Here is a 26,152-nt window from a genome sequence, read left to right on the forward strand (position 1 = left end):
TAAGACCTTTATATAAAATTAGGTCTTAACACTATTAAACTATTACCTATATATTTACTAATAGCTTATTCCTTAAAAAAGTTATATTAATTACTTAGTAAAAAAAAGGGGTATTATTTACCTTAAAGAAATAGAAGAAATTTAATATAGCTATAAAGCTACTTAGAGAAAATTAAGCTTAGATTATATTTATATTTAATATATAAAAGGCAATTTACTAAGAAGGACTTTTTATAGGTATAGTATATAGCTATTAGAATTATTAAGAAATACTAATATATAAAAAAAGCTTAACCTAAAGAAAGTTTTATAATAATATATATATTAGTGTAATTAGGGCTAAGAAGAAGGTTTAGGGCAATTAGAAGGTAGTAATAGAGTTGAGTTTATAAGTTAGTCACAAGGTTAGAAAATACACTTCGGTTTTAACACAATAATCGCTAGCAAACAGTCCGTCCACTTGGTATCCAGGGATATCATTATCCGTAATCATCTCCTTAATCTCAAGAGAACTGGCGTCTTGGCGTGAATTAAATCCAACCTCGTGGATCAGCAAAAAGAGATACAATGAGCCGAAGGGAAATAAGGATATTTCCTACTCAAGTTAAAGCAGTTTAGTTGGTGAACTGTCTAATATTCTCGTCCAACCAGAATACAAGAGTTTTCCGAGAGGCTCGGAATACTTCTCCGCATATCACATCCTTAGCAAGGCGCTAGAGCACGACTACTCGATCGGGAAATAAGAAACTGATGAAGCCATGGATTGTCGGGAATTACACCTCCAGCCAAATAATTATATAGGAATGCATCAAGAGGCTCGATAATGCCGTGCAACAAGATACTCAGAGGACAAAGCCCAGCAGATAATATTCTGAATTCTTGAGCCAATTTCTCATTGACAAACATCAATCGCCAATATGGTTGCTTCACAATATCCCGTCCGCCCTGCACTTCGTCACGATGAAGAAGAAATCACCGGCTACGTAGAGCCATGGGTAGTTTCCCCCGGCGAAACAGCCCATGCCAAGGTATCCAAGCCTCATTCCCTTCCCTGTAACCTCCCATTAACCATCCAAGATCTCCTCTACAAAGCCCAAGCTCAAATACCGGCTCGTCAGACTCCTCCAAGGCCTCGACATGCCCCATGCCCCAGCCCCCGCCAAAGAAGTTATCGAGCACGGTCCTAAAGGCGAGCTGAACGGCCGTTTCCAAGCGTCGCATCCTGGTTCTTACGCTGTTGTTGATGCATGGAGAAGAGAACCTTTGTTGGGCAAGTCTGAAGGCGTTGAGATTGACTTTTGTGTTCAGCCTTGGATGCTTAATGCTCCTCATCCCCAGGCTATTTTGTCCAACCTTAACGCTATCAAGAGCGCTGGTATAGCTATTCTTCTTGATCGCGATAATCAGCTGGTTGTGTGGATTGGTACCTCCAATGGTGTTGAGGAAAGGAAGATCCCTTCTTCAGCCCGTGAACGTCGATGGTTCCATGTTTGCATCACTCTCAGGGCGAAGGAGTTTCAGTTGCAGCTCACTCACATTGCTTCTGGAAACGAAACTGCTCCTTCGTCTACCACCGTTCAAACATCTCTTTCCAGCACTCCTCGTCTTGACTCTGGTAGTCCTATGTACTTTGCAGCTACTACGGCAGCCAGCCCAACATCTACTTCGCAACCCCCAGTGCACTTCTTCAACGGCCGCATCGAAGCTCCCCGCTTCAAGGCCCTGGGTCGAAAGAACTGGGACATCGCGCGGTACGACTTCTCTGTTGGGATCGATACAGATGAGATCTTTGATGTCTCTGGCTCTGGGCTCGATGGCGTTCTTGTCAATGCGCCAACGCGAGCTATTCGCGGACATGACTGGGATCACAAGCTCATTGGCCTCGGCTGGAAGGAGGCAACGTATGGTTTCGGTGCTATTCACTTTCACGACGATGATCTTGATGACGCAGCGTGGGATACTGATTTTGAGTTCACCGTCCCCGGTGATCTGCGCTCAGGCGCTTATGCGATCGAAGTTCAAGATACAGAGTCAGATCTCAAAGATGCAATTGTCTTCTTCGTCCGTCCGAAGGAAGTCCGACCGCAAGCCAAGATTGCTTTTGTATTTTCGACGTTTACGTACCTCGCGTATGCGAATGAACATATGTATGACGAGACCAAGTCAACACATATCTCATTCCCCGAAGGTGTCCAGCTCGTAGCGTCTGACAATTATTACAAGATGGTGCGACGCCATGATCTTGGTCTGGCTATCTACCATCTTCACAGCGATGGCTCAGGCGTGGTGTACAGTACCACTAAACGACCGATTCTGAATGTGCGGCCGGATTATATCCACTGGGGCTTTCAGCGACCGCGAGAGTTCTCAGCGGATCTGTTGATGGTTGGATTTCTTGAGAAACATTTCGGTGACAGTTACGACATTCTCACAGACCACGACCTTCATCTCCGCGGTCGTGCTGCATTGTCTCAATACGATGTCGTCATTTCTGGCTCGCATCCTGAATATCCTTCTGCAGAGTCTCTTGATGCTTACGAGGGACATGCCAAGAATGGAGGATCACTCATTTATGCCGGTGGCAACGGATTCTATGTAAGTAACCAATCATACAACTGTTACAAAGCTGACGTTCTTTTAGTGGAAATCAGTTACGGACCCCAAGCGACCTCATCGAATGGAAGTCCGACGCGCTGATGTCGGTGCCCGAACCCATGAGAACCCCCCAGGCGAGCGCCATCATGCACTAAATGGCCAACTCGGTGGTCTCTGGCGCTCAATCGGTCGCCCGCCCAACGAGCTCTGGGGCATCGGCAGCTGTGCTTCGGGTAAAGGACCCGGTCGACCATTCGTTCCAACCGACGAAGCCCTCAACAACCCTTCACTGGAGTGGCTCTGGAAAGGTCTTAACGAAGAGTCCCGAAAGCTCCTTGGAACAAAGGGCCTTGCTGGGGGCGCAAGTGGCGATGAGCTCGATCGTCTTGATGTCGCGATTGGGAGCCCGGCTAATGCCATTTTACTTGCTCGAAGTGAGCGACATGATGACCATTTCATGCTGTTCAATGAGGAGCTCATCTTTCCCATGATCGGGACCCTTGGCTCTACGTCGCCTCTTGTGAGGAGCGACATGGTATACTACGAGACGAATGGAGGTGGTTCCGTTTTCAGTATTGGTAGTATTAACTGGAATAACTCTCTGGCTTGGGATGGGTATCAGAACGATGTTGCGCATGTGACTGAGAATGTCATCCGAGAGTTCCTCTCCCGTGGGAAGAAGAATGCATCAGCGTGAGAAAAATGAAGTGAAACCGGAAGGTCAAAAGCAAGAATAGATTTGTTTACTTCAAGCTCAAATACATATATCTATACAAACTCCTAAATCTATCCATCTATCTAACACAATTTTCGTATTTACCTTTCCACCACTCAAAGGCTTTCCCTCCTTAGTTCATCTCACTCAACCCCGCTGTCACTATGGATAACAGCCTTCTCTGCATCTTTCCCACTCGCCATCTCCTCGGAGTAAGACTCATCCTTCTTCTCGCGGCTGACATACCCAGGCGGTGTCCACTTCGCACTCTCCCGTGCCTTGAGGTCAGGCAGACAGTACATCATATCGATATGCTCGAGACTAAGAGTCTTTGACTCGTATAGGAAGAAGTATACGATGACGGTGCCAATCAGATTCATCCCGGCAAACACGTAGCCAAAAGCGTAAGAGATACCGGCGTCAGCGAAAGGAGTCAGAAAGCCGATGAGGACTGATGCATGTCAGCACTAGCACCCTTGATTTGTGATACGGCACTTACAATTTGCAAGCCAGTTGCTTGCCGTAGCCAAAGAAGCCTGTTTGGCACGAGTGCGCAAAGGAAATACTTCCCCAACAACGACCCAGCCGAGTGGTCCCCAGCTGACAGCGAAGGAGGCGATGAACATGCAAGCAGAAACAATCATGACGATACCACTGGTGCTGCTGTCCTCAGGATCTATAGCAGTTCCGACGGACGCAAAGATCAGAAGCCAAGCAGTCTGCCACAAGCCTCCGATGATGAGGGGCCAGCGACGACCGAACCTTTCTGCGGAGTAGATGCCGAAGAAGGTCATTCCGACGTTGATGGCGCCGAGGATTAGTTGGACGAGGATAGGGTCGTCAATGCCGGCAGACTCAAAGATGGTGGCTCCGTAGTACTGATCTCCCATTAGGTTTTGTCGCAGAATGGCAGTGGTTGACTTACGAAGAAGTAGTTGGCGCCGGTCCACTGCTGGAAGAACTGAACAGCCATTCCAAGGAGCGTTCGGTACAGCACCTTCGGTCCCTTATTGCGCACACCGAAACATTCCAACCAATTACCCTGCCCAACCTTTCGTTCCTCCTCAAGCAAAACTCTCATCTCCTGAATATTATCCTCGACAATTGGATTCTTCACATCACTCATCATCCCTCTCAATCTCGCCAACGACGCCCTCACACCATCCCAATCCTCCCTCATGGCAAGCCATCTCGGCGACTCAGGACAAGCCAAGACCCCAAGACCAAGAGGAATCGAGAAAGCCATCTCAATAGCTATAACTATTCTCCACGACGCATCACTATCTTCAATCTCACGCACGCCGTAGTTGACGATATTGGAGATGAGAATGCCGAAGCAGATCATAAGTTGATATGACGACACAACAGCGCCGCGGAGTTCTCGCGGTGCACACTCGCTCTGGAACATAGGGATGCCGATGGACAGGGCTCCGACACCGAGACCCGCGATGAGACGGCCTATCATCATGTGGACCCATGAGTACATGGCTGTAATCTGGATGACGTTGCCGAGGAGGAAGATGACGACGAAGATGGTGAGACTCCATCTTCTACCGTACCAATCTGCAGTGCTGGGTCGTTATGTTAATAGACAGACTGACAGTTACTTCAATCGAGATGGGAAACTTACTAGGATCCTGACAAGGCTCCAATGAGACATCCGATGCTCATGAGAGACACAAGGATACCTTGGATAGCGGGGACCCAGTATTTAGTGCCGTCATCGTCTGTTTGAGCGAAACGATCCACGTAGTCTCTGAATAGAAGCATAGCCGAGATTTGGCCTGTTTCACGTCAGACTCAGTCATTTCAAAGGTTTGAATATCGCTGACCAGTATCATAGCCAAACAGAAAGCCTCCAAGAGAGGTGATAAGAGCCAAGACCAGAGCCTCGGCTCCGCAGGCTGCCCCGTTGACAGTGAAAGATCTGGTTATGGGTCAGCTCTACTTTACTACCGCGAAGCTATAGGAGATGAGAAGCATACTTATTCCCAAACATATTTTCAATGTATTGTAACCCCCAAATGATTTGATCTGCTCTTCTCCTTCAACGCGGCCTCAATCATCTATTTATTGGCTCCATGTCCAATGGATCCTCCAAAAAGGAGTCCTGACTACAAGTCCCATGAGGGTTTCCGAAACCACGACAACGCGATACTCAAACCTTCCAATTCTGCGTAGCGGATCACCGTTATCCTATCGGGGAACAAGGCTAAATAGAACAACCTTCACCTTTTACCCGTCAAGGTGAGGCTCCCCGGATATAACCAAAGGGCCGAATCCAAGGGGTTTAGAGTACTGGGCCGAAGAGCGCCGGACCGGTGAGCATGGTTTATCCTGGCGGGTGATGTTTATTCTCCGTGGGATGTGTTTTTCTGTGGGGAAATCACGTCGTGGGGTCACCGCTGGACTTCCCCATGATAGGAGAAATGGGGTTGTGGGATGGAGAAAAGGTAGGGTGATTCAGAAAAGACCATGGTTTCTCGCTGCTGCCTGCACCGCTTGTTTGTTGTTACTCTACAAAACTTCCGCTGCGACATACAGAATATTTTTTGCAATCATCTGAGGCTCAGAATGGCACCTGAGTTGTACGAAATTTACAAATGAAAACGTCAGCACAGACGAAACCCGCGGCAGGGAGGCCGGTCTTGGCGTCCATCAGCTCGGGAATGAACAGGTATCAGCATCACCTGACTTCGGCAAAGATGCTGGAAGGCATGGGACTTGCGGAGATTTATTTAAGTATTATGCTTGAAGTTAAATGACTCAGTTAAATTGTCGCGTCACGTTTTTACAACGCAACGTTCCATTACCCATTGAGCAATCGCTGCGCTACACTCTTTCGGAAGATTTGGTTTGCGTGGCATGATGGTGCGAATAGCTGTCTCCAAACTGTTCCTCTGTACCACGGAGCAGTTTGTGTAATTGAGCATTGTCCAATTTTGAGATTGGCAATGAATAGTTTGCAATAAATGCCTCAATTAGTCTGAAAGCTTGGTGATCATGCAATGTCTCCGCTACATCCATAACCAACAAACGAGACACCGAGCATGCCCGTCTCAACTAAAGACTGTTAATAATGGTAGCATCAGCGATTTGGGACATGTACATAACTTGGACAGTTAGAAAAAAAGGATTCTAAGATCCCAAAGAGTAGCCAGCATAGTTTCACCATCGTCCTGCCTTTTGATGGCCCTATACAGAAGTAAATTGAGGAAATTGACATATTATCAAGCTCTAGGTTAGGCGAACTAGGCCCGACACGCAAGTCGCAGGTCTTGCGTTGATTGGATGGACGATACTCCACTTCAGCATCACTGACATCCACTTCAAATTTCGAACGGCTTTTTGGTTGGACAGACTATAAATAGAGTCAGCTCGGAGCTGAACGGCCCGGCCCCGATCCAGGAAATAACCAGAAATGGAAGCCAGGCAGCCAGGGCATGACCCAACAGCTCGGAAATAAACAACACGTAGAGCAGTGTCATTGAATCAACACCAGCCACCAAACCTTGATTATGTTTTCCTCTAGAAGTCCAAGGACAACATTTCGGATGTTGCTCGTCGTGGCACATGAACAAACTTGCAGTGCCTCGTTTGTTAAGCCTCACGTTTGCGAAAGCTTACTTCATGTGCGCCAGCTACGATGACAGCTCTAGGCATCCACGCCTCCATTCGAGTTGCCCATGAAACTTGATTCTCGCTCTCCAGCTTCTGGCGCAGTCTCAACTTTCCATCATCATCTCATTTCAAAATGTCAGAATATCGAGAAATCCCAAAATTCATCGTCGATCTATCCCTACCTCCCGAGACCCGCTACGATCATGTCGTTCCGCACTTCAAGACCGCTGTGGACTCGTGCGATTTACCCTCCCTGTTCTACGCCCTCCTCGATGAACCCGTTGGCAAATTTGCCGGAAAAATGATAGCTGCGATCTCGCCGCTGCTCATGCGACGCGTTCATTCAGATGAGGAAAATGCGGAATTGGTCGGTATCTCGAAAGCGATTGGCATTCCCATGCACATCCTCGTCGCCTTCAACGTTCTCTTGGACCTTTTGCTGGGATGCACGAGCGGCGGGGTCAGAACAATCAATCCAGATTCTGGTGGGAACGCGACGCGGATGCTTCATTTTCGGACTCTCGACTGGGCCATGCATCAGTTACGAAATATCATCGTCGAACTCGACTTTGTTCGTATGCCCGCAGGTCCGGTCATTGCCACAACGGTTGGGTATCTTGGGTACATTGGCGTTCTGACGGGAGTGCGAAAAGGCATGAGTTTGAGTTTAAACTTCAGACCGCACCACGCCAAAGAGACTCTTCGGCAACGACTGTCCTATAGATACAACCAGGCGATGGTGGTTCTTGGGCAGCGGCAGTCGATATCAAGCAGTCTGAGAGAAATTGTACTTGGTGACTCTACGATATCGGAGAAACAGTCTGATGAAACACACGAGACGGACGAAATCAGCCCCGATTTGCAGGACGAATATGTACAACAAGTCCTTACAAAACTCTCGACATCCAGTCCAACCGCCGCATATCTCATCCTCTGCCAACCAGACCGCGTCTTCATCATCGAGAAAGACAACCACAGCGCATCAATCCGCGAATCCGACACGTTCCTTGCTGCCTATAACCACGACGCCAAAGACGAAGACAACCCCGCGCATCTCCAACAAGCTGCGGAGGAGCTTGAAGAAGGCAAAGATCCAACGGGCATGGCAGACTTGGTGGCGTTTTCACTTGAGAGAAAGCAGGACTTGGATGAGTTATGGAGGAAATGTGTTCGGGCTTGTAGAAGAAGGTACAAGCTGCGGAATGACGTTGTGACGAAGGAGGATGTGGTCAAGTTTTTGCAGAATGATATGATTAGGAATGGGGAGACGCATTATGCTGTCATCATGGATCCCAAGGAGGAGAAGGTCACATGGCGGAGGGCGTATGAGTATGTTAGTGAGAGTGAAGGCGAGAGTACGGAGGACAGTTAATGCTTTCAGGATGGACAAGTGTACTATGGTCAGTCAGGGATTTCGTATGAGCAACGCTCAAAGGGCATGGAAGCTGATATGGTAGCTTTGACTATTAATCTTGTATACGACACTCGGGTCAGTTAATGAGTTGTGCTGTTCCTAGACATATCGCGATCAAGACATTTAGACCAGGAGAAATTACGACATCACTCTCAATGTGACCCTATTAGCCTTTGTCAGTGAATACTGAATACGGAGCACAGGGCTTAGCCTTACATGGATCTGAAAAGGAGAATGTAAGCCGCATTGAAACAGTAAGCCAATAGGACAGAGGTTTAAACGAACAGACCAATAAAAAAGAGAAATTGAACAGGCCATCATATGTAAGCGAAGTGGACCATCCAATCATAGAAGTCATCCGGAATAAAAAGAGCTCGGCATCTGATAAATGATCTACAGAGGACATCTTGGAAAAGTCCGAATGCGACCGCATGCTGCTTCATTCTCTAAAGAACACGGTTCGGGCACGCAGGACAAAATCTGATGTCAGCAGAAATGTGGTCATTCCAGTTTGTTGCATACAACTTCCTATTCTGTGTAGGATAGACCACGAATGGAATAACTTGCGAAGACGAAAACGGTCGGTATCTTACTGGATTCAGGTTCGACCTTGGCATGGTCAACATTGGAGGTAGCCTGCGATGCAGGGATTGACGACGGCAGGTCGTAGCACCTAGCGGAAAACATTATCCAGTTCATGTCAGCTTGTTCGACGCCCTTCAGCTGGCGCAACTGCCGACCGTAGATCATATCCAGTAGTGTTGACCTATGCCTAACTAGAACTTCAGGATATACCAGCTTTGCAACACTATAGGCCTATATGGTTTTGGAACTTCAGAATTATGCAAATTATGAACGCGTTGGTAGTAGTGCGTTTACGAGATGAACATGTGAGTACTCAACCTCGCACGTTTGTGGAGTGACGTAGCAACGATCCTTCTTGAAAGTATCGTCGTTGCCGTTTAGTAATCGTTTAGGTGCTCAGTCACCACTGTCAGCCCAACGGCAGGGTGACTTCATGGTCTGTGCAGTCTTGACAAAAGGACTGGCCGCTTGGACTCAAACCCCCTGACTTTAGCATCACGGCCAGATGATTCGCCAATGGTAGGCTTCAAGACCCGCCATAGGCATTTTCTGACAGTATCTGACATGTAGACGTGGGTAACTGCCGCGGGGGCTGAGTTTCAGCCCTATCATAGCTCAGCTAGGCACGATGTATACACCCTAGGCACTTGATGATGATCAACAAAAAGTCCCAGAGAATTGACGATATCTTTTCCCGAGGTGACCGTACCCACGATGATGCATGGGAAGGAATGAACTTAATGCGGGAACGAGATGAGAACCTTTTGTGGGAATCGCCGAAAGAAAGACGCTCAAAATGAGTTGACAAGGGAGTTGAATGAAGATAAAAAGGCCATGTCGCCCTGCTCAAAAAGTCCTTCATCACCATTCCCTCTACCAAATCAACAACAATCTCAACACAACCCACCTCTCCCTTAAGATGAAGACCTCTACCATCCTCACTGCTCTCGGCAGCATCCTCGCCTTCAACGCCCAAGCCGTCAACGCGGGATGCTACTCCGGCGGCGACCCCTGGCCCAACAAAGACCAAGCAGCCCAGTTCGTCTGGGACGCCTGCTACGGTTCCCAGGGCATGTTCTCTGGACAGTTCAGCCCCGGGCAGACCAAGTCCATGTGTCCCCAAAGCGGCAAGCTCGGTCTTCTCTTTGAAGTCCAGAATCAGTGGGACCAGACGCTTGATCTTGGCAATGATGACTGCTACACGCGTCTTAAGAACGAGATCTATGGCTGTGACCGTGGTGGAGAGTCTACTGTTTCTAAGTGGCGTTTCCGGTCAGTTTGTATGAGTGTAGAGAGTTGAGTTGCTAACTGTGGCAGTGCTGATCCTGGTAACTGTTAAATGTGGAGGGCATTTGTGCCTAGGACCCCGGATAGGAGGAAGTGGAGATTCAGAAGAAGGAAGACCAAGTTGGAGGATTTCATTTCCATGTCACTCATTTCAAAAGATAACATTACTTCTGTTGTTGTAAACAGTATTAGTCGCTCATTTCAGGTAGAACAAGAAAAAAGCCCAAGGCTTTCAAGGAGTTTATGGGTAGTCATCACATGTTTTGCTGTATTGGTATCTCGAAGCCCTATATCTATGAAACATTAAAAACAACATATCGAAAAGCCAAGTCTCATTAATTCCAACTTGTATCCCTCCAAGGTCTATAACCAACCGTTGGGTGTAAGAGTCCCATGGCTTATGGATCAAGCGTTCTGAAGCTGCGCCTCTTCATCCACATCTGGACCGCACGCTGCATCTGTTCCGTCAAGCCGTATGTCAAAGCGTTGACGAGCCCTATGAACTGCGTTGAAGCTTGGAGACCAGTGAGCCACTTTGGTGACGTGCCGACCGACTCAGCTAAGCGATTCCCCATGCCCGGCAGCCATAGGATGATATATGCAATTGGGTATCCGTTCAAAAGAAGCATTCTCCTCAGGTTCGGTGACTTTGGTACGCGATGGTTCGGTCCGTTGCCAATCGAGACATTTTGCGTATTGTTGGTTCCGTGGTCTTCAGCAGTGGGCGGATCTGGTTCAGGGATGGCAGAAGCTTCCCACTGGACCTTTCCACCAGGTGATGCATCGTCTCCTTCGCTCTGGTCTCCCTTCGCTATGCCTGTCGACTCAAGTTCATACGAAGCCTCCGCCGTGGTAGTCACCCATATCCGCTGCGTGTCCGACTGCTCGGCGTTTTCTCGATCGATTCTCGACTGTGCATTCGTGGTGTATCCTTTCGTGGTAGAGGAAGAGAGACCGTATTTGACGAAACTGAAGAGTCGTCGGAGTTTGATGTATATGTAGGTGTAGATAGCCACTGTTGCAAGGAAGATGGCGATGCGCCAACCGTGAGTAAGGCCATAGCGGAGACCTAGATGCTGCGTCTGGATCCAGCACCAGTTCCCGCTCACCGGGCCGTAGACATGGAGACCGAGTCCGACGAAGCCTGGAAGAAATTCAGCATAGTTGCAGGCCCTTGAGTTTCCGTAACTTACTGGTGATTGTGCCAGGAATCCAAGGTACAAGGCAGACAATTGCCGTCATTAGCCTCGACGAGTCGTCAAGAATCTGTTGTCGCTGAACTGCGAGCAGTACCGAAACAGAGATGATAAGAATGTTGAAGTCGATCGCCTGTACTGAGAATTGACCAACCCAAGCATTGGCGACGCAACCAGTACTCGGGGACGCTTTCGGATCCGCGTAGCCATCCTTGATGGCGAGAATACCAGATACTGTATTGTTGAGACTGTTGATGAAGTCTTGGTCATCGAGTTAGGCTGATATCGGTGTCTGATGGGATTGATTGACCTACCTGCAACGAGGAGGTTCACAATCAACGCATGGCGGAAATGCCGTCGTGGCGGAGGAACAATAACATGAAGACACAGCGCGAAAAAGCTCGCTACACAGGATAGCAGCGATCCAATTAATGTAGGAATTGAAATCGAAAGGTTGGCTGGAATAGTGGCCATTATGGCTGACGTCGTTGATGAAGAAGGTAAGACATTTGCTTCCCTCCCAAAATAATGCGAGACATGTTCAGCTGAAGAGTTTTACACGGCATTGTTATAAAGCATCTGAAAGGGGGCCTGAGCTAAGACTAGACCAAGCTTGGAATGTCAGAATCGATGAAACTGCGCCAAAACGTCACATCACAAGTATCACCTTCCGCATTTTCTCTCCCCATGACAGAATTATTGCCGTTGGCCGAGTTTGACACTCTCTGCTAAAGAGATCGGCAGAAAGTAATTGATGAAACAGGAAGCTCTTCCAGGGGTTTAGGGGAACATGATTGGTGGCTTGTTTTAGCTGTTGGAGAAACCCCTGTTGATAATCGCAATAGCGCCAGCGGACGTCGGACTCTCCGCTGTTCAGGGGCGGAGAATAGAGTTTGCAGTTATTGATTCTGTGACTTACGCGTCCAATAAGGGCTGTAGGTCCGTAGGGCCAAGGTTAAAGTGAAGCGATGATAGTCGGGCCACGAGGTCTAGAAAAGAGTGGTTCGATGGCTTACCCGTCGGTCTAAATCATACCGCCACCAAGACTATTACCTGAAAAGTCTCTGGAGCGCCGACGATTACCGCTTTTGAATCCCCTCACGAACACTTGCTGGGGTCTGCTGCTGCCAAGAACAATGGTGCTTCATTATCTGCACCGCTAGGCTGGGGTTGTTACTCGTAGCTTTGACGTTGTCGTTCCGAGATAAGGAGCCGCATGGACAGTACGGAGTAGATGCTCTAGCTTAAAACTTTACTCAAGATAACCATAAGGCGGGTAAACTAACTCCGACTAAAGATACGCGTACTTCTGTCAATGGCTTTGACAGTTACCCCAGTTCTTCAGGTGGACTAACCATGTATAGAAAACATTGCGAGAGCATCAAAGTTTATGCTGCAGTTAAAAAACAGGTTCTAAGACTTCTCGACATTCCCTAAACCACTGGGGTTTTGCTTGATCTGCCCTCATGACTCAATGCTAAACAGTCTGCATGGTTGTGAAACAGGGTCCACCATAGTTGCGTCACGTTGCATCAAGGGTAACTACCGGCATGTCGGCGAGGATACTATCAGCTGCGATATATGGAAACCGGGGCAGGTTTGTGCTACATCTTTTCAAACCCTAATTGGTCAGAAAGGTGTCGGACACAGCGATCGATCTATCGACTTGGCTCGCTCCAAATCATCTCCAGGTCCCACTATACCGCTCGATCGTGCTTTGACAAAGTCTATCTTATGCCGGCAGATACAAAGTTAGACTAATGATCGGATAATATCCCGTTTCTGGCTACTTTTCAGCTCGCCATGGGGGCCAGTTTAGGGTTGTAAGTGACTGAACTTCCGGGCAATAGGGACTATATCTACTGACATGGTCTGAGACCAACTCTATTGCCCATGTTAACTTTGTATCTGAAATTAAAAGGACTATTAGTATAGGTTGTGATGTTGAGGCCATTCGCTAATTGGTTATTGAAGTTTCGAGGCCTCTGAAGTCACAGCATGAGACGGGGACAAAGTCCTGGTGGTTTGAAAGATGATACGGACTTGCTGGAACACATGTGAATCATGCGGTATCTGAATCTGATTTCTCTTAGAAAAAGTTATAAAAATAATGGGCTAGTTATCAGCCATGCTCAACCTGTTCAAAGTTCTGCAGATTTGTTGTTTGTAATTGAAACGGGTTGCTGAGAACTGATTTCTAAGTTTCACGCAAGATCTTCGAAACGTCAACGAGAATACAGTAAAAAGTTAGGCGGACAACGTCTTAACCCGAGTAGGCTGTTCACTGTAAGCAGCGCAAAAGATTGTCACCCCAGACTGTTCATATATTCTGGCTTGGACACGTAAAGTAATCTGACCATCCCCGGAAAGGCTCGGACAACAAATGCAAAGTAAACAGGACATTGGACTTGAGCGCATGACCTCGCTGCCGCCTCAGGTAGTCGGAACAGTTGGCATCCGAATAGCCTTCAGCGATAATCAATTGTCTGTGATGATCCAAGCTATTAAATACCTTCCGTGCGCAAGTCCTGTAATAAGAAGTCGTCAGAGCTACTCGGCCTTTCTTCTCCAACAAATTGTCTACCCCTATGACACCACCAAATCGAATGCTCAAGGTACACTGACTTGTTGCACCCTTTCTCCGAGTTACCCTGTACTGCTACAGTGAACAGGATGCACGAGCGTTGCCTGAGTCAGTAGTAAGGAATAAAGAACGCGTGGTTTGGCTTCTGTGTACGTCGGAGAATAAAGTTAAACTATTATTTTAGTATTTTATTTTATTAATAAAGTCACAGGCTCTATGTTTTAAAAATAAGAAAATGAGAAAGAGGAAACTAGACGCTTAGAAGGAAAAAAACAAAAATAATATATATAACTTATTCCTTGTAAAATATTTAGTTATAAAGGCTTATTAAGCTAAGTAAAGAAATAAATAGTTAAAGATTATAAATAATAATAAAAAGATTTCCTGTAGACTTCTTACTATTTATTACTTTATGCTAGTTATTTACATTCAGGAGTAATATATAACTATTCCTGTATCTGGGAAAGAAGTTGATTGATGTCGAGAGTCAGAGGACCGAGTCCTAAAAGGGCAAATATTTCGGTTACCAAAAGAACCCGGCCTCCCGTTGAATGAGAACGTATCAACTGAATCGCTGTTTGCAAGCAAGCGTCATTAGTAAGGAGATGCAGTTTGGAGTGGGTTCGGATCAAACGTGCCGAACGGGACTCGGAAGGGCGGATAGGAGATTAGGGAGAAATTGAGAATTTGAAGACATTGCTTCACTTTACCGGTATTTATCTTGGGTAAGGATCGCCACCAAGACAATTAAAATCTCAAGTTGGCGGTTGATGCCAGAAATTCGAGGAGTAGATTACTTTGGTAGCCCGAGTAGTATAGATCATACTTCTGTCATACTCAAGGTATCAGCGGCTTAGCTACGAAGACACTGATACCTTACAGGATAGAGATGTGATAGCGCTCAGTGCTCAGCGATTAGTTGATATGATGTTGCTCAATTCCATGTTCTGGTGTACTGTTAACGTATCCCGGAGTGAAGTCTTCGCCTGGAATGTGAAAATGCTCTTGATGGCCGGACGGGGCCGGTGCATCCGCCAAGTGCCTATTTTTAGTACACTTTCAGGGGTCGGCTAGAGGCACATGCGCTGTTATTACAGTGCAAAACCCGAGCAATGACAGATAACTCCTGGCCATGTGGAATTCGATCAATAGCTGAACGCCCTGAGACCAGATCTCAACGGCAGAAGAGTCGCTTCGCACTAAGATTACAAATGTAGTATATGAACATGTTTAGACCTTTGCATGTCGCTGATGCACGATATGGCGAACGATAGTTCTGGATACAACACCGAATTACATCATAGGTCTTTCGATGTTGTCTGATTAGACACTTGAGTATACCTGTATCACAATAGACAGCTTAGATAGCTAAGTGCTCATAACAGTGGACATAATTCTTCAAGGAAGGGCGGCACGATATGCGTGATGTAGGTCAATTTAAATACCAAGCTCAACTCGTAGAGTGACAAGGTAGGGCTCGCTTCAGTCGATGTTAATCTAGGAATGCAAATACAGTGATCCAAACCCCACAGGAGACTATGAACCGTCGAAGTGTACAGTAGGGAATGCGCGTTTAGATGGCCATGGCAACGGCAATACCAGCAATGCCAGCCATTCCGAGGATATCGGCACCCATGGTAGGGGCAGCAGCGCCCTTGGACTTGGAGGTAGAGTGAGTGGTAGCGCTGGCCTTGGCGGTCTCGGTCTTGGTCTTGGTGGTGTGATGCTCAGTCCTGTTTCTGTTAATGAGATTCATACTTTTGAGATGGAGAAGACGTACTTGGTGCTGGTCTCAGTGGTGCTGGAAGCAGCCATGGCGCAGGTGGCCAGAGCAGCAGCGAGGAGGAAGTTCAGCTTCATGGTGAATAATTAAGGTATTAACTTGAAAGTTGTAAGTTGGAAAGATTGTAGTAGAGTGAGTAAAGAGTGAATGAGGTGTGATGGTTTAAGCTTTCGGAATGAGGCTGCCATCTCAGCCCTTTTGTACTCAAATTGTCCGTGGTGTTTACTGTCATAGACTTGTAATTGAGTTACACGATGTTCATTATAGGCTGATGCGTAAACCGGCATTTCGGTGCCGCAGTCAGCCAGGCTAGTACTAATCCGCTCGCTTACAAGCCTCAACGCGGGCCGAACGATGTAAGGATCCAATAGCTGTGGCGCGCAATGAGGGCAGCAGAGAATACGAGACGTCGAGACCTCCAACCGTCAGTCATGCCATAACGCTAGAGGATGACGCGGCGATGAAAGGGCTGACTGCGCCCCTGCGGATCACCGTTGGCTCGTTGGTGATGCCGTATTATCCAGGGGAGGTTTAGAGTTGGGGGAGCAGTTTACGGAAGTTGCCGAGGTCTAGAACACACTAACGATGGCTCTGATCCAATTGTTTGATCGTGTGCAACGACTTATTGGTGCTGACGCTGTAACGTTTCGGCAATTTGATACCGAGCGATCGGCCCCGTTTGAACGACGTGGCTTGCTTGATTGGTTTGCTTTGCCATTGCCCCGGAAAACGGCTGATCTGCTAATTTAGCCCACCTCATCCCTGGTGACATGCAGGAACATGATGTCACAGCGGTGTGCTAAGAGGAGAGTTGGATAGCTTCAGGGTAATAAAGGTCCTGGGCAACGGGTCAAAGGTTTGAGATACTGCTTCATGATTAGATCTGTATGGATACTCAATATTCAAGCTTAATGTGAATCAACGGGTATGAGAGGCACAATCATCTACTGAAAACAATATTCCGAGACTTTGGGATCTATGCTTAATGCTAAAGTCGGAACGGTTGAGAGATAAAATGAAGATTAGTCAACAAGCCGCTCTTTGTAGAGGTGAATCTCTGCAAAGGCAGTCTCTGACCTTGCTCAGGTTCCCATTCGTTACCGGAGAAGAATCAGCGAAGACGCGACGTCTTTCGGTATCCTGTCTCTGTCTAAACGCAGCAAGCGTATCATGAAGCTGGACATATTCTCGTGGCCCAAGACCGTCACAACAGATCTGTAAGAGCTGGCGTATACCACCGGCTGGACCGTGATAATTTTCATTCTGCCTTGGAGGCTTTGCCTTTGTTGGCTTCTTTTCTCCGCGAGTTCCATTCAGTGTACACGCGTCGCATACTACCCTCAAAAGCGATAGCGTAAGGCAGAGTCATTATTTCGCGCAACAAGAAGGTCGTAAAGTGAGGCTTGACTGATGGAGAGAATGAGTATGTATGGTCTATGCCGTATTGTTTACGAGCTTAGCTTGGCCTAGACCAACCACAATAGAGTAAGCGTAACTCGACCAGGTTCTAGAATCCACCCCACAAACAACTCCTACGCTATTACACGAGGCGTCATACCCTTGTCTCGTACTTCAGCTAAGCCGTTGTATAGTGTCACAGCGAGTCTCGGCCTAGACTGGATAAGCTGTACGAGTGACAGATCCCAAACGAACCGGAGCTTCTGTGTCATCGCTGTCCATTTCATGTGCCCGACCTAATACCTCCTGCGATGTTTGTCCACTATCATACGCACCCTGACCTCGGAACAGGTCAAGCTGAGTACATGTTCTGGAATGCTCTAAAGAACAATGCATACGTCAGCCAGCATTCCTCAATGATTCCCTTGTGGGCTTAGCGGCGACTCACCGTGATACGTGCGCAATGCCTGCAGAAATGGGACCATCAGTATCAGGAGGCACAGCAGCTGACTAACCCCCTCAATGTCGCTTTCAGACTCCATCCCTTCCCACGCACCAAGTACATATATCCTCTCCGCCTGAATCCACCAAACTCCAAGGCCAAACCACAGCACCCCATCGAAAAGAAGCACGCCCAGTGCTTCCGAGTTGAATGCGTAATACAGGGGCATAAATATCAATCGCCACCAGCGCCGTTTCTGTTCATTCTTTGATGCTCCCAGAACTCTGTCGCCGCCCAAAGTCTTCACTCGGTTCATCCACCATATTGAGACTGCGGGCCATAATGACAGACACTGGATGGTATACCCCTGAATGAGCAGGACATAGCTCGCAATCAGCCAAGAGAGAGGACTTCCCGACTTTTTCAGGCCGATTGCACAACTCGCTAACCGTTCGTCGTAATCATCCCATCCTCCAGCCCCGGTAATCCAGGTGCAGTACAGCAGCAACGCTGCAAGAATAAGCATAGCGAAAATTCGACACATCATGTCTGCGCTCAGAGATGAAGTTGATGTAGCATTTCTGAGAAAAGACCTGCCGTCTGATTGGTACTGAAAAGGCTTGTTGCTCGACCCTCCATTTGTTTCAACGCGTATGGCGTAGAGTGTCAGTATGTGCACACCACTCGTGAGCCATACAAGGTTAGTCGCTGTCATGAAATGATAGACCGATATCTCTTGTCTGTGTAACTCGATGATGGCAGTACACAGTATCGCCATCCCAGTGACGAGTTGTGTATCAGCGAGGGTTAACACGAATGAGTAGAGGCCGCGCCTTAACTGGTTAATATGCGCTCTGATCCATCTTGATCTGACAAGAAGCTTGACAAAAGGATCTGAAACATTTCTCCGCACCCAATCATCAATTGGATTGACGAATTCTACGAAGCCAAAACGAGGCGGTGGCCTCACACTTGGAGCTTCAATGATATTCAAGCCAGATCTCGCAATGGCAAGGTACAAGCTTATGCTGATAATTGCCAAGCACGAGGCAGTAATGAAAGCGGTGACGACCTGCTATCGTCAGTCATGATTGGACTCTCGTGTCACATCATGGACGCTTACACCAATTCCGGCAATGTCTGGATCAGGATCAAATTCAGTCGCGCATTCCTCCCAAGACGAGTTCATTGTGAGGAATCAATCGAAATGCCGCATCCTAGAAGATAGAAAGGCCAGAGAGAAGAAGAAATAATAATGCCTTGTGTTTAAGGGCAAGACCGTTTCTAGTATAGTTTGTCTCCTTGCGACGGATAAGCCCCGATACGTACGTCACCACAAACGCGCTAGGCCAGCCACAAGCGTGGTCCGATAAGGATTCGCATCCTTCTACACGAGATGTGCAGATTCTTTCGAGGGGCTGGATAGTAAACCGACAAGAGATCATGCGACTTTCGTCTGGTAAGTTTACAAAGTCGCGAGTTGAATCGTGGAGGAGGAGGGAAGCATATACACTGCTTACAACTAAACATTAATAGCAGTATTCTAGAAATCATGAAGCCGTCACAGGCTGGGACCCGCAAGCTACTAAGAAGTCGACACAACGCTACTCCTAGTTGGCGTATAGGCCCGAGACAGGTGGAGATAGAAAGAATTTATTTAGCTGCCTAAAGTCTATTTATTGAGGCATGATAGCCTCCCCATGTGTCACAATTTGTCTTTTGACGTTAGCCAAGATGAAAACCAATAGAAGATAAGTAAGTATACCTAATCTTGAATCAACTTGGCGAACTAGTTCTCCTAGCTTCGGGTCAATGACACATCCACAAGAAGAAACATCATAACCCTATCAACAACGGCGATAGCCCACAAAGTCCAAGACAAACGCCCTATTACCCAATTCAGCCCTATGCGAAAGTCCGACAAGTCAAGGTTTCAGGTATATGCTGTTATCTCATTGGTTGCATCGCCGGACTGATTCGCGGGTTGAGCTATGATGAAATTAGAGATTTCTTGAATGTGCTCTGTATGAAGTTTTAGGCTATTTTGCCGATGGGACCATTGAAAAAGAGAAAGCTACTATTTGCCTACTATCTAAAGGGCGCTGAAATATTACTTCCACTGAATAGCTAGGTACATCTCTTATCAGAGCTACCTTAGGTAAGCAACTCGCATTGGAAATTCTGTAACAAGAGCTTTACCGTATTTGAGGGCTTTGTTAGGTGCTGTTCAGAGGCCGCATTGTGTTCCGTCCAACCCTAACAGATGTTCACCAAAATTCTATTCCATGCACAGGGAACAGGACCTGAATGTAGAAACTGGGGCATGAACATGTGGATGGAGGAAACACAGACGGCAATTACCTAAAGATTATATATACCATAATCTCTCAACTCCCTTTCATCCCCATTGTGTCTTCACGAAGCAATACTCTTTTTGGAGAAGTCCGTTTCCACCAGTCGACTTGGTCATTTGCTCTTTACTAACGCCTTATCTCACACCAACTCACAATGTTTTCCGCTTTCAAAGCTAGTTACTCACCTGAGGTGACGGCCCTTACCAAGAAGCACGGTGTCAGCGATGCACTATTCATCAAGAATCTCGGGTATTTCACCAACATCGATCTGAACAAGGTTGGTGAGCAAGGCTTCATCGCCATGAGCACCGGCGTACGTAAGATCACCTCTGGATTGAAAGACCCTGCTGGACTAACATCAATCGAGTGTCTCATCTTGGCCTTTTGGTCTAACCACCTTGGTGGTGCAAAAGTAGCGTTTCTCACGGAACATGCACATACAATTCATGAGGCACGAGGACGGACAGGGCCGTTCTCAAAGCATGACCTGGAATTTATCCGTTGGACTGTTGATGCTATAAGGAGAGAGATTGCGACAACAGATGTAATGTTGGCTGAGGTATGTACGGAGCATGGAGATATCCTGGATGTGGAGTTTGAGATGCGTACTGAAGAAGGAATGAAACGTCTCTTGACTGGAAAGATGAAGTCTCAACAGTTGTACACATCGGGGGAAGAAAAGATGGCAGCTAGAGTGAATATGCTTAATTCCCTCTTTATCAAGGATCAAGACATGGACAAAATGACAGACCCGACACAGATCAGCACGCTAGCTGGAGTAGACATGGCGATCTCTCGGATTGACGCATATAGAGAAAGACTTGATAGCGAGAGAATTCGTCTTCGGAATGATTTCAAGGCTCTATGTCACAAGAAAGACTTCGCTGACAAGAGACTCAAGGCATTGAGCGAGAAGCGTGGGTATTTGGCGAGCTTGAAATAGTAGTCGATGAGACGGTTTAGGGACCTGGGGGCAAAGAGTGATGAGTCGATCTTTTGGTGGTGAGACTCGACCTGCGGGACTCGAGGAACAATATCTGGGATATCTTCTTATTATGTCTTTGGAAGGGCTGCGAGTTTGTCCTGAAGCTCAGGTAGCGAAATACACACTGTTTAAGAGGAATAAATAGAGTAAAATTGTGAATCGATTGGCAACAGAGGAATGTACATATTATCTATACTGCTGTCCTGTAGTCGCTCACAGGACCTGTCCTTTTTGGTTGCTCTTATAATGTTTGGTGAAATCATATTCGATACTGGACACTTTCTGTGGATGCGTCAGCCACCAGCATTAACGTGAGATCTAGCGACTTACCAACAAAAACGCCCTCATATCATTATTATCCCGCTGAAGATCCTTCAGAATGCCGAAAAACTTATCTGTTTCCAAGATGTTGTGGGGATCTGATGTCGCCACGCGATTGAGATTCTTGATCGATCTCGGATCAACATATCTGACAAAGATATCCCGTCTGATCTCTGCATATTTCTCGAGGATATCTTCACCCGCCAGACCGTGGTAGTATCCAATCAAGCAGTCTGCTAAACCGCCAACATCCAAGACGGCAGTCATGCAGCCATATCCTCCCATAGGATTGCAGACGTGCGCAGCATCACCAGCTAGAAGTACGCGGCCGACCTTGAAGCTTTCAACACAACGGTTGTGTATGTTGTATATATTAGTTCGTTCGATTCGGTATTGGTCTGGGTCGGGATGTCCCGGTAGCATTGCTTTCATATGTGCAGGTCGTCGGGCTAGATACTCGTCGTCTGTCAAACCCGTAACTGGATCTCCGTAGGTGACGCGCCATAGACCTCCTTTTCCTCTTCGAGCAATGAGGCCCCAGTGATCATTGTCGACCATGTAGTTTCCGCCGTCCCAGTTATGCTTCTGGAAGCCGTCGTAGTAGACCTATTGTTCATTAGTAATTGGGATATTACTTTTTAGGCGAGGAACAAACATTCTGAACAACGAATCGATACGGTAGTGTCTGACCAGGCCAATCTCTCCCGAACAATGAGCGTCTTACGGCACTAGATGCTCCGTCGCATCCCACGACGTAGTCAGCAGTGAGTCTTGTTTTCTCTGTCCCTCCTTCGCCTTTGATGCTAACATCAACATAGGCAGAACCGTCATCCTGGCCGACATTTGTGACTTCGTGATTGAACTTGACGTCAATCAATCCTTCTCCTCTCTCAAGGCAATGTCGGTAAAGGATTTGTATGATCTCACCTAGAGGTAAGATTGTCATGCGATCGGGATCATCCTCGACAAGTGACAGGTCCAGACTAATCAGCTTCTCGTGATCTGACACCCTTCTCCAACAAATGCTAGGGAACCTGGCAATGCTGGCTTTGCGAATGTCATCGAGTATGCCTGCGCGACGGAAGACACGGGTGGCGGGGACTCCATACTGCGTTGCTCGTAGACGCGTGTCAAGATACGGCCATGACTCCAGGACTACCGAGGGTATGTTTTTCTGGGCAAGAAGAAGAGCCAGTAGTAGCCCCGAGGGACCTGCACCGACGATAATAATCTGCATGAGATGATGTCAGGAATGGTTGCGAAGGACACGTAGGTAGTACTCTGCCTTGTTGAAAGGTCGACCTGAAGAAGATGAGTCCATGATAGTAAAAGGGCTGGGTTAAAGTCTCTGGAGATACAGTTAAGATAGAATTTGCTAGGGGCTTGGGTATTCAATTGTAATCACAGTGAGTAAAGAGAGTGATTAGGACGTTATATGCAGTCTACTTCGTCACGAGCCCTAAGCTCCGTAACAACCTTGTTGGCGATCCCCCGCCCCCAGCGCGGGGTTAAGTTACGGCACCAAATCTCACATCATCGGCATCTGTAAGCGGTAATAACAAGGGAAAAACCGACTAACTTGAATCGGATAAGACGACTGTCATCACACAAAATTCTACGAAGAAGGTTGGACAGGATAGTATGCCTTAGGTTCTTGATTCATATTATTTTTAAAATTTAAACAGAAGTCCACAGTTAACGTACGTGTCGCGAAACTAGCCATACTCGCAATAGTGATAATATAACTATGGTCTCTTATCGAATTAACTTAGAGCTTGTATGAAGCATAATACTGAGTCGATGCTGCCATACCCCTTTCTTCTTGTTCCAAGCGCCTCCTATTACAACTGGTACCTGAAGTCTTTATTATCCCTCTCGGTCACATCTTCAAGCCCATGCGAGATGCCTGGGGGCCCGTATTCCCTTTCGCGTCTCTTGTTTTCCCGCGCCAGCATAAAACGAGTTGTCTGACAAATCAACATCGCAGTAACATAACATACCATAATGCCAATGAATGATTCATTATATCCAGGCGCGAATTTCCTAGATAACAGATGTTAGCAGTTATTACTGTAATAGAAAATGGATAGGATACTCACGCATCAAATAGCAACGGACCGATAATATTACCAAGGCAATCACCAACAAAAGTCCCAGCAGAAACAATTGTCTTCTTCGCATAGCCAGCAAAGTTACAGGTGCCAAAGGCTATGACCGGAAGATAACATGATCCAAAGAACGAAACCAGGTAGATACCGACAATTCGCCCAGCAGTTTGACTAGCAGGTAGCTGCCACAATAGAACGCAACATGTAATAACTGGAAGGCATGCGATGGTATAAATATGATGTCTCATATTAGGCAACGTCCGGCCAAGCCACCCAGATCCAACAATGGTGAAGATGGAGATGGCACCCAAAGGGATGTTGAGAAGGAGGGTGTGAAACACGCTGAAGCCAAGACTTTTAAAGACCAAGCTTGAAAATGTGTTGGCAGCGCTTGTGGCTGTACTGCACAGCATTCCAAGCAAGCAGAGCGACCAAAACTGGTAACTAACCAGCGTCTCCCAGATCTGCCGTGGCTTCAAACGGGTATTCTCGAAACCAGTGTTGTTATTTCGCAGCCGCAGAATAGCCAGGGCTCGTTCGTCCTCCGTAAGGCGTTTTGCAGTGACAGGTGAGTCGGGGAAAAAGGCATACACAACAAACGACCAGAGAAGAGTAAGGGCACCGGCAAAGATGTAGAAGATACGCTAACCAGCGATGCTGCTCTTGATGCTTCCAAGCCTATAATTGATCATTGGCAATACAAGGTTGACTGCACCGCCACTGGAATACCAGAAGCCCATTCTAAGAACCTGTTCTTTATTAGTGTACCATTTAGAAGTGACAAGCATAGATAGCAGCGACATACCGGCTTCGATAAGGCCTAGAAAGAAGCGATTGGCTATAAAACCTGAGTAGGAAGTGCATGCTGGAGTAGAAAGCATGACTATGTCCTAGAGAAAGCAAATGGCCGCGCATACCTTTGCAGTAGGAAATTTCTGGCCCAAGATAGAGAGCTGCGCTTGAATTTTAGTATAGTGACTTAGCTATTGATTAAAACGGAACTTACGGGATAGCACCCGACGAGGAAACCAGAGAAGAAGATCATAGTACAGTTCGAGTATCGCAAACCTTAGATAATATCCAGGTCTTCTCTAAGCTCAAAGATAGCACCGTAGCCTATCATAACCTTGTCATAGTATTGCAAAGCGTAGGTCATACACATCTAAGATTTGTTAGATTCTCTGCACGCTGGGGCAAATAGAGCTCAACGAACCAGTGGCATCAGGTACCAATCGATTTTCTTGACCAACTTCTTCTCAGCGATTGGGTCTACTTCATCCGAGGCATGAGCTTCTGCAAGCTTGAGTGCCATGTTGTACGTGTTCGGGTGCGTTTCGTGGGACGAGCCATCTTGGAAGTCGATTTGGTCATTAGGTGATGTCTTCGAGATTTGGTTCTTTTGGTCGGCCATCGTGATGAGTTACCCAGAAGTGTCTGACTCTATAGGTAAAGATCAGCGGACGTTGCAATTGTTTTATAAAGAAAGTCGTCCAGCCAAATTACTTGAGGATGCTATTATTCCACTAGTCAAGTCGTAATCGGGAGTCCGGGGTAGCGGGGAGATCTCGGTCCTTATCTCTCGGCGTAGATCTCCCGGATTTGCCCCATGGGTATATTCAACAAACAATGGTTAGATTAGAGCATATAGTGTTCACTAAACACTCCCTTGTTGCTCAAATCCTGTAGCTAACGTATTGTCTGCCCACATTCCGAAGATAAACTAGTGTTATTCTTGCGATCTGTGTCTTTTGCGCCCGCGCATAATCGACTAGTCTGCGCTAACCCGGCAAGTTTTCTGCAAAAGCCACGCCCTCATCCACAAACGGGTCTATAGTTGATAGGAAAAGTACAGTTGGTGGAAACTGAGCAAGAAGTTCGTCCGGGATATAGATTAACGGAGACGCCAGCGGCGTCTTACGATCTTTTTCGTTGGGCATAAAAGAATCATGCATCCATTTCATTGAGGCTTGTGAAAGGAAGGGTGCGTTCTTGAACGTCTCGTGTGAGGGGAGTTTCGTGTCGTACGTTGTGGTGGGAGCCCACAAAAGGAGGTGACCAATTTTGGCTGGTAGTTTTTGCAGCAATGATAGATAAGTAAGGCCGATAGCCAAGTGGCCTTGAAAAGGTTAGTGTCATGCATCGATTTGATGAGAATGTGTAAATCATACCTCCAGCGCTATCTCCAGCGAGAGCAATTGTTTCAGCCAGAAGTTGGTGCTGACTTGCATGTTGCACTATGTATTCAAGGACTTCATATGACTGGTGAAACTGATAGGGAAACGTTTGATACGGTACTCTTGTGTACTCAGGGAAGACTATAGCTGCGCCGGTTCGCCGAGCTAAGTCCTCCAACAAGACAGCAAAAGACTTTGCACTACACCAGAGTCAGTTGGCAGTTCATGACCTACATCGAAGGAAATATTTACCTGCCCATCATATACCCACCACCGTGAAGATAAAACACCATCGATAGGGACTTGTTGACCAGAGATTTCGATCTAACCAATACAACAGTGGTAGGACCATATTTCCCACTAACTTCTATAGTCTCTGTTTGAATGTCTTCTGCAGGCTCATATTTCTGAAGTTTTTCTAGATTGTCGAAGGCCTGCTGGCAATTGCCTGTCTCGTGCGGAGAAGGCGAGCTAGCAATCTTTGCAGCAAAAGCGGCATTGACGGGATCGAGTTGATACATGGCAATGAGGTACTGATAGATAATTGAACTTAAATGCAATATATAGTTGTTAAGCAATACTGACGATGA

General features: G+C 47.0%; 10 protein-coding genes across 10 annotated transcripts; 4 read left to right on the top strand and 6 right to left on the bottom strand.

The window, feature by feature from the left end:
* Positions 1 to 917: 917 nt before the first annotated feature.
* Positions 918 to 3,292, top strand: FSUBG_8764 (large subunit of dimethylformamidase; the record flags this gene model as incomplete). Its single annotated transcript, XM_036687204.1, has 3 exons — positions 918 to 1,028; positions 1,078 to 2,595; positions 2,642 to 3,292. The coding sequence occupies 3 exons, from the start codon at positions 918 to 920 to the stop codon at positions 3,290 to 3,292; spliced, it is 2,280 nt and encodes a 759-aa protein (XP_036535690.1).
* A 161-nt stretch (positions 3,293 to 3,453) lies between these two features.
* FSUBG_8765 (low-affinity hexose transporter) lies at positions 3,454 to 5,309 on the bottom strand (the record flags this gene model as incomplete). Its single annotated transcript, XM_036687205.1, has 6 exons — positions 3,454 to 3,761; positions 3,810 to 4,188; positions 4,236 to 4,881; positions 4,941 to 5,094; positions 5,143 to 5,237; positions 5,296 to 5,309. The coding sequence occupies 6 exons, from the start codon at positions 5,307 to 5,309 to the stop codon at positions 3,454 to 3,456; spliced, it is 1,596 nt and encodes a 531-aa protein (XP_036535691.1).
* A 1,755-nt stretch (positions 5,310 to 7,064) lies between these two features.
* On the top strand, positions 7,065 to 8,303 carry FSUBG_8766 (uncharacterized protein; the record flags this gene model as incomplete). Its single annotated transcript, XM_036687206.1, has 1 exon — positions 7,065 to 8,303. One exon carries the CDS (start codon positions 7,065 to 7,067, stop codon positions 8,301 to 8,303), a length of 1,239 nt encoding a protein of 412 aa, XP_036535692.1.
* A 1,546-nt stretch (positions 8,304 to 9,849) lies between these two features.
* On the top strand, positions 9,850 to 10,269 carry FSUBG_8767 (septin; the record flags this gene model as incomplete). The annotated part of the gene is made up of 2 exons (XM_036687207.1): positions 9,850 to 10,202; positions 10,248 to 10,269. 2 exons carry the CDS (start codon positions 9,850 to 9,852, stop codon positions 10,267 to 10,269), a joined length of 375 nt encoding a protein of 124 aa, XP_036535693.1.
* Positions 10,270 to 10,615: 346 nt separating this feature from the next.
* Positions 10,616 to 11,887, bottom strand: FSUBG_8768 (uncharacterized protein; the record flags this gene model as incomplete). Its single annotated transcript, XM_036687208.1, has 3 exons — positions 10,616 to 11,361; positions 11,411 to 11,674; positions 11,728 to 11,887. The coding sequence occupies 3 exons, from the start codon at positions 11,885 to 11,887 to the stop codon at positions 10,616 to 10,618; spliced, it is 1,170 nt and encodes a 389-aa protein (XP_036535694.1).
* A 3,683-nt stretch (positions 11,888 to 15,570) lies between these two features.
* On the bottom strand, positions 15,571 to 15,857 carry FSUBG_8769 (uncharacterized protein; the record flags this gene model as incomplete). Its single annotated transcript, XM_036687209.1, has 2 exons — positions 15,571 to 15,730; positions 15,778 to 15,857. 2 exons carry the CDS (start codon positions 15,855 to 15,857, stop codon positions 15,571 to 15,573), a joined length of 240 nt encoding a protein of 79 aa, XP_036535695.1.
* Positions 15,858 to 20,128: 4,271 nt separating this feature from the next.
* FSUBG_8770 (uncharacterized protein) lies at positions 20,129 to 20,917 on the top strand (the record flags this gene model as incomplete). Its single annotated transcript, XM_036687211.1, has 1 exon — positions 20,129 to 20,917. The coding sequence occupies one exon, from the start codon at positions 20,129 to 20,131 to the stop codon at positions 20,915 to 20,917; it is 789 nt and encodes a 262-aa protein (XP_036535696.1).
* Positions 20,918 to 21,172: 255 nt separating this feature from the next.
* On the bottom strand, positions 21,173 to 24,433 carry FSUBG_8771 (3-(3-hydroxyphenyl)propionate 2-hydroxylase; the record flags this gene model as incomplete). Its single annotated transcript, XM_036687212.1, has 8 exons — positions 21,173 to 21,241; positions 21,290 to 21,886; positions 22,005 to 22,511; positions 23,281 to 23,323; positions 23,380 to 24,032; positions 24,090 to 24,137; positions 24,306 to 24,341; positions 24,395 to 24,433. 8 exons carry the CDS (start codon positions 24,431 to 24,433, stop codon positions 21,173 to 21,175), a joined length of 1,992 nt encoding a protein of 663 aa, XP_036535697.1.
* Positions 24,434 to 24,457: 24 nt separating this feature from the next.
* On the bottom strand, positions 24,458 to 24,799 carry FSUBG_8772 (allantoate permease; the record flags this gene model as incomplete). Its single annotated transcript, XM_036687213.1, has 2 exons — positions 24,458 to 24,550; positions 24,602 to 24,799. The coding sequence occupies 2 exons, from the start codon at positions 24,797 to 24,799 to the stop codon at positions 24,458 to 24,460; spliced, it is 291 nt and encodes a 96-aa protein (XP_036535698.1).
* A 367-nt stretch (positions 24,800 to 25,166) lies between these two features.
* Positions 25,167 to 26,083, bottom strand: FSUBG_8773 (alpha beta hydrolase; the record flags this gene model as incomplete). Its single annotated transcript, XM_036687214.1, has 3 exons — positions 25,167 to 25,504; positions 25,557 to 25,762; positions 25,815 to 26,083. The coding sequence occupies 3 exons, from the start codon at positions 26,081 to 26,083 to the stop codon at positions 25,167 to 25,169; spliced, it is 813 nt and encodes a 270-aa protein (XP_036535699.1).
* Positions 26,084 to 26,152: the final 69 nt, after the last annotated feature.

This window comes from Fusarium subglutinans (assembly GCF_013396075.1).
Source record: "Fusarium subglutinans strain NRRL 66333 chromosome Unknown NRRL66333_c0000124, whole genome shotgun sequence".
Lineage (NCBI taxonomy): Eukaryota > Fungi > Ascomycota > Sordariomycetes > Hypocreales > Nectriaceae > Fusarium > Fusarium subglutinans.